General features: G+C 44.7%; 1 protein-coding gene across 1 annotated transcript; it reads left to right on the forward strand.

The window, feature by feature from the left end:
* The first annotated feature begins 274 nt into the window (after positions 1-274).
* Positions 275-1,012, forward strand: LOC147959421 (uncharacterized). The gene has a single exon (XM_087536310.1). It carries the CDS (start codon positions 275-277, stop codon positions 1,010-1,012), a length of 738 nt encoding a protein of 245 aa, XP_087392436.1.
* The last annotated feature ends 5,625 nt before the right edge of the window (positions 1,013-6,637 follow it).

A 6,637-nucleotide genomic window follows, 5' to 3' on the forward strand; every position in this document is an offset into this window, starting at 1 on the left:
ACTTAAGCCATATTTATTGTAATAAGTTCTCTTTTGAGACATTCGATGTAATAAGTGCGTGATTGCTACTCTGTTATAAATCCTTTGAGTACTGTGTGTGTCGGCATTACCGATCTAGGGATGACACTGAAACACAGAGGCTTGAACGTTTGAGGTCAGGTCGCTACAAGATGGTATCAGAGCCCACGCTTAATATAGGACACGACCACTAAGAAAACCATAGGTCACTCTTCTCTACTCATTTCTGACTCCTCTCCAATTTCCTCTCTTTAGCATGGCGGACACGAGGAACAAGTTTGCACAACCGGATGAAGACACCCCCTTTGGACGACACTTGAAGGAAGTCACTAGATACCTGAACATCGGAATACCAAGCTTCATCGGGACCTACAATGCCACTTTACCAGAAGAGGAGCGCTGGATGATTCAAGTTCAAGTTCCAAGAAGGACATTCACGCCGGTCACTGAGCCAATAGAGTTTTCCTTTGATGTACCCACCTGGAGTCTAGGTAAGAGCATGGAAGCCCACATTGCTATGGGACATATTGGAGAAGTCTACAAACAATATTTGAAGGACACTATATACCAGATATGTGGGCGCCGAGACGAGCAATGGAAGATGATCAACACCACGAGGGATAGATCCATTGCAGCATTCATCCAGGAGTTAAACGAACACATTCGTCGCCAGGAGAACCATATGTGCGCAAGCATGATAGATTTGAAGAAGGCAATGACAAGGATCACCGAGCTAGAAGAGGAACTCAAGGCTACACGCGAAGATTATGAGGAGGAAATCATCATACTGGTGGAGAAGAATGACGACCTGATAAAGAAGCTAGGAGTATTCATGGTAGACCCTGCGCCAGGAGGGGAAGACGACGATTCTACTTGCCCGGAGAACTACATCATCATCGACGACACCGACTCGGACCCCGACGATAGCGATGATAACTATGTTGATGAAGCTGGAGCGGATATTATGGAGTCTTCCACCGATCAATATTTCTAGTAGACCACCATATAGTCCGAGCACTATAACGATAGGTCTAGACCGTTTGTATTCCCTTGCTTGATAGATTGAGTGATATGACTGTGTTTGTCTCATGTGCATATGGGTAGTGTTTTCTCAGTAGACCTAATTTCTATTCTACTCTCTTCCCTGGATTTACCTTTCCACCGGAGCTCATTCAGTTGATCCAGCAACAGAATGCCTTGATGCAGATGTTAGTTCAGAACCAAGGCAACAACAACAACAACCCTCCTCCAGTTGACAACTTAGCCCATTTTCTGAGGTTACAGCCGCCGGTGTTTTCCAGTAGCACCGAGCCAATAGTTGCAGATGATTGGCTCCACAGGATTGGAAGGGAGTTGACCACTGTGGGATGCACAAATGCTAAGAAGGTGTGTTTTGCCGCACACCAATTGGATGGACCAGCAGCCTCATGGTGGGAGAATTACACAACCACTTTTCCTATAGCCAATGTTACATGGGACCAGTTTCAGCAGGCCTTTCGCACTGCCAATGTGTCAGTAGGAGCTATGGCCATGAAGAAGCGTGAGTTTCGCAACTTACGCCAAGGAGGACGCATCATTGGCTAGTATGTGGATGACTTTAGTAAGCTAGCACGTTATGCCCTAGATGACGTTGCTATGGATGCAGCTAAGAAGGAGAAGTTTCTGGAAGGACTGAATGATGAGCTGAGCATGTAGTTGATGGTGGCAACTTTCACTAACTACCAGGAGTTGGTAGATAGAGCTCTCATGATTGAAGGGAAGAAGCAGCAGATTGAGAATCGCAAGAGGAAGTATGGACAGGGGAAGTACAATTCTGGAGCTCAGCAGAAGCCCCGTCTCAACCCGAACTCGGGAGGACTTGTCCATAAGCATGGATGCCACACTCACCATGGAGCAAGTTCGCATAATCATAATGGCCCAAGGAATGGGAATGGGAACGGAGCAAGTAGCAATCAGAACCGCTCTAACCCAACCACACCCGCCAAGAAGGATCAAAGTCACGTTACTTGTTTCAAGTGCGGGAAGACTGGGCACTACACTAACGATTGTCGGGAATTGAAGAACGGCAATGGTAATGGAAGGGCTAGGAAGAAGCCCAACCCTTTCAATAGGGGACAAGTGAACCACGTGAACGTGGAGGAAGTTGAGGAGCAGCCTGATGAAGTTATCGGTAAGTTTTTGGTTAAGTCTTTTACTGCAATTGTTCTTTTTGATACTGGTGCATCGCATTCATACATATCAAGGGGATTAGTGGATAAGTATAAGTTGCCCACTAAGGTACTTAGGACACCCATGTTAGTAAGTTTACCAGGACCTGAGTATATGGCAAGTCAAGGATGTTCTCAGATGCCATTGACCATTGGGAGACATGTTTTCCCCTCAGACCTGATAATTTTGGAGTCACAAGGATTGGATGTTATACTAGGAATGGATTGGCTATCAAAGTATGGGGGAAACATCAATTGCGCAAGTAAGTCAATTTTACTCACCACCCCTGAGGGAAAAAGGATCAAGTATGTATCTAGGCATGTGCCTAGGAGGAGCCAGGTAAATTCTCTCACGGGAGTTGTTCAGGAGGAAGTGCCGGTAGTGCAGGATTACCCGGATGTATTTCCAGAGGAGCTACTAGGCATGCCGCCAGATTGAGACATCAAATTTTTTATAGAGCTGTTGCTAGGCACCGGGCGAATATCAAAGAGGCCATATCGGATGCCCGCAAATGATCTAGAAGAGATCAAGAAGCAGATTAAGGAGTTATTGGAGAAAGATTACATCCAACGGAGCTCATCCCCATGGGGAGCCCCAGTGCTGTTGGTGGAGAAGAAGGATAAGTCCCTAAGAATGGTGGTTGATTATAGGGCATTGAATGATGTGACAATCAAGAACAAGTACCCACTGCCGATGATCAATGATTTATTTGACCAATTGATAGGAGCTAAAGTGTTTTCAAAGATCGATCTGCGATCGGGATATCACCAATTGAAGATCCGGGAGAAGGATATACCTAAAAAAGCTTTCACCACAAGGTACGGCTGTATGAGTATACGGTTATGTCATTTGGATTGACGAATGCCCCTTCCTATTTCATGAGTATGATGAACAAGGTGTTCATGGAGTTCTTGGATAAGTTTGTTGTGGTTTTCATTGATGATATTTTCGTATACTCGAAGAACGAAGAGGAACACAAGGAGCATTTGCGTTTAGTTCTCGAGAAGCTCAAGGAACATTCGTTGTATGCCAAGTTCAGCAAATGGGAGTTTTGGTTGAAGGAAGTTGAATTTCTTGGACATGTTATATCAGGAGAAGGTATAGCAGTGGATCCCAGCAAGGTTCAGTCAGTCACGGAGTGGTTGGCACCCACCTCAGTCGGAGAGATCCGTTGTTTTCTTGGACTCGCATGATACTATCGGAGATTTATTGAGAATTTCTCTAAGATCGCAAAACCTATGACGACATTGTTGAAGAAGGACACTAAGTTCCATTGGACTGATGAATGTGAAGCAAGTTTCCAGGAGTTGAAGAAACGTTTGACTGCAGCCCCAGTGCTGATTCTGCCGGATATATGCAAGGATTTCCAAGTGTATTGCGACGCCTCTCACTTAGGACTTGGAGGAGTACTGATGCAAGACAGGAAAGTTATTTCGTATGCCTCATGACAACTTAAACCGCACAAATTGAATTATGCCACGCATGATTTGGAGTTAGCTACTGTGGTGCACGCGCTCAAGACCTGGAGACACTTTCTCATTGGAAATTGTTGTGATGTATACACTGATCACAAGAGTTTGAAGTACATCTTCACTCAGAAGGAGCTTAACCTCTGGTAGAGGAGATGGTTGGAGCTTATAAAGGATTATGACATGAAGCTGCATTATCACCCAGGAAAGGCCAATGTCGTAGCAGACGCTTTGAGCCGTAAGAGTTATGTTAACACCCTCGTAAGCGGAGGGATGCCAAAAGAGTTAGCCGGGGATCTCAGGGAGCTACGTTTGGAGATTGTTCCTAGAGGTTTTGTTGCAGCAATGGATATTCAGTCTACATTGTTGGGAAAGATTCGAGAAGCTCAGAAGGATGACAAGGAGATTGCCGAGATAAAGGAGAAGATGAGTGAAGGGAAAGCCAAAGGTTTTCGTGAGGATGAGCACGACACCTTGTGGTTTGAAGACCGTATATATGTGCCCAATAATGCAGAGATCAGGAAGTTGATACTACAGGAAGCTCATGAATCGCCATACTCGATACACCCCGGTAACACCGAGATGTATTTGGATGTGAAGGAGCGTTTCTGGTGGACTGGTATGAAGAAGGATATTGCCGAGTATGTAGTCGTATGTGATGTATGTCAGAGAGTAAAAGCAGAAAATCAGAAACCAGCAGGATTACTGCAGCCTATGCCGATACCCGAATGGAAGTGGGATAAGCTTGGGATGGGTTTTATCACCGGATTGCCTAGGACCCGATCAGGATATGATTCTATCTGGGTAGTAGTGTATCGCTTGACCAAAGTAGCCCACTTTATCCCAGTGAAAACCACCTATACAAGTGCGAAGTTGGCCAAGATATATATGAACAGGATCGTATGTCTACATGGAGTTTCGAGGACCATCGTATCGGATAGAGGAACACAGTTTACTTCAAAATTCTGGCACCAGCTGCACCAGACCTTGGGTACCAGGCTGGAGTTCAGTACAGCTTTTCACTCGCAGATAGATGGATAGATAAAGCGAGTCGATCAAATTTTGGAGGACATGTTGAGAGCTTGTGTGCAAGATTATGGATCTAGTTGGGATGACAACCTGCCCTATGTAGAGTTTTCATACAACAACAGCTACCAGGCCAGTTTGAAGATGGCACCTTCCGAAGCCCTGTATGGAAGAAGATGTCGAACACCGTTGCTGTGGGATGAAGTTGGAGATCGTCAGTTGTTTGGACCAGATTTGATTAAGGAGTCCGAAGAGAGGGTTAAGCTGATTCGAGCTAGACTGAAGGTAGCTCAGTCCCGACAGAAGAGTTATGCAGATTCAGAACGTAAGGAGGTGGTCTGTGAAATCGGAGACAGAGCGTATCTGCGAGTATCACCACTTCGAGGAGTTAAGCGTTTCGGAGTTAAAGGAAAGTTAGCCCCGAGATTTGTGGGACCATACCCTGTTTTGGAACGCATGGGAGGGGTTGCCTACAAGTTGGAGTTACCCGAAGAACTGTCAGGAGTACATGATGTGTTTCACGTTTCCTAGTTGAAGAAGTGCCACGCAGAGATGGCCGATATCCCTCTAAGGGATACAGTACCCCTGGAAGTGATTCATTTGGATAGTGATTTGACATATGAGGAGAAACCTTTCAAGATTCTAGAGTTTGCCAGCCGAGTCACACGCAGTAAGGTTATCAATTTCTGCAAAGTTCAGTGGAGCCACCATACCGAGGATGAAGCCACTTGGGAACGAGAGGATGATCTGTGCAAAGACCACCTGCACCTATTTTCTAGCCAACCCGAATCTCGAGGGCGAGATTCATCTTAAGGGGGGTAGGTTTGTAACATCCCAAATTTTCAATTTGGAATGTTATGCAATAGATCATCATTGCATATCATATTTTTATTGCATTTCGTTTCGCGATCCTCGAAATTCTAAGCAACTCAAGGACCCTTGGAGAGAGTTGGGGATTTCACGTTTTCATATTTGAATTATATCAAATAACGAAACGAGGATCATTTGTTTTATCATTTTCTCTCCGAAAATATTTCATATTAAAATATATGAGCGGAGATAATATGAATTCTCCAAAATAAATGAAATATTGGAGGAAAAATATTAAAATCAAATATTTGATTTTATTTGGATTTTATTACTATTTTATTTGAATTAGGAAACATGTGCATTTTTAAAAATTGCATTATAGGCCCAAATAAATGTTCACCTTGTCTGGCATATTTTTAGAGGATGGGGAAAATTTATTTCCAGATTTTTGGAGTCCGTTTAGTATTCTTTTTCTTTGTTTTTCTGTGCGTCGGAATTATTTATTATTTTTTTTTAAAAAGGGGAACCGACCTACGGGCCGTATCCGGCCCGGACTCCTCCCCAGGCCCCTCCTTATAAGCCGGGCCCCCCTTCCCCGCAGCCCACCGACGTCGCCGCCACCGCCCTCGCGCACCGCGCCGGAGGCGCCGCCGCTGCCCGCGCCGCCGCCACCGCCGCCGCTGCCGCCGCCCAGCGGATCTCGTCGCCGTCGACTGCCATTGACCTGTCATTTTCTTCAGTTAAAACCCCATTTTTTTTTATTTTCTGGTTTAATTCGTTAGATCGGTCTTTCTGTCGGTTTATTTATTTTGCGGACGTTCGTCCATTCGTTCGTCTAAACGAATGCCATTCACCTGTTAGTCACAGACAGCGAACGTTCATTCATTAGCCTGTTCGTTAGTTTTTCCTTTTCTCGGGTTTTTCGTGATTATTCTCGATCGCGATTTCTGATTCGATTTTCGTTTTAGTTTATCTTTCGCTCGTTTATCGAAATCAGGCGATTCAAACGCCTAGATCTTCGTCTCGAAACCTGTAACATCCCAAATTTTCAATTTGGAATGTTATACATAGATCATCATGCATATCATATTTTATTTGGCATTTTG

Source organism: Triticum urartu, chromosome 7A (assembly GCF_056163025.1).
Source record: "Triticum urartu cultivar PI428250 chromosome 7A, HENAU_Tu73, whole genome shotgun sequence".
NCBI classification, from domain to species: domain Eukaryota; kingdom Viridiplantae; phylum Streptophyta; class Magnoliopsida; order Poales; family Poaceae; genus Triticum; species Triticum urartu.

What these genes read in the sequence shown, in the direction of transcription:
- LOC147959421 (XM_087536310.1), top strand. Translation starts at nt 275, where the DNA reads ATGGCGGACACGAGGAACAAGTTTGCACAACCGGATGAAGACACCCCC.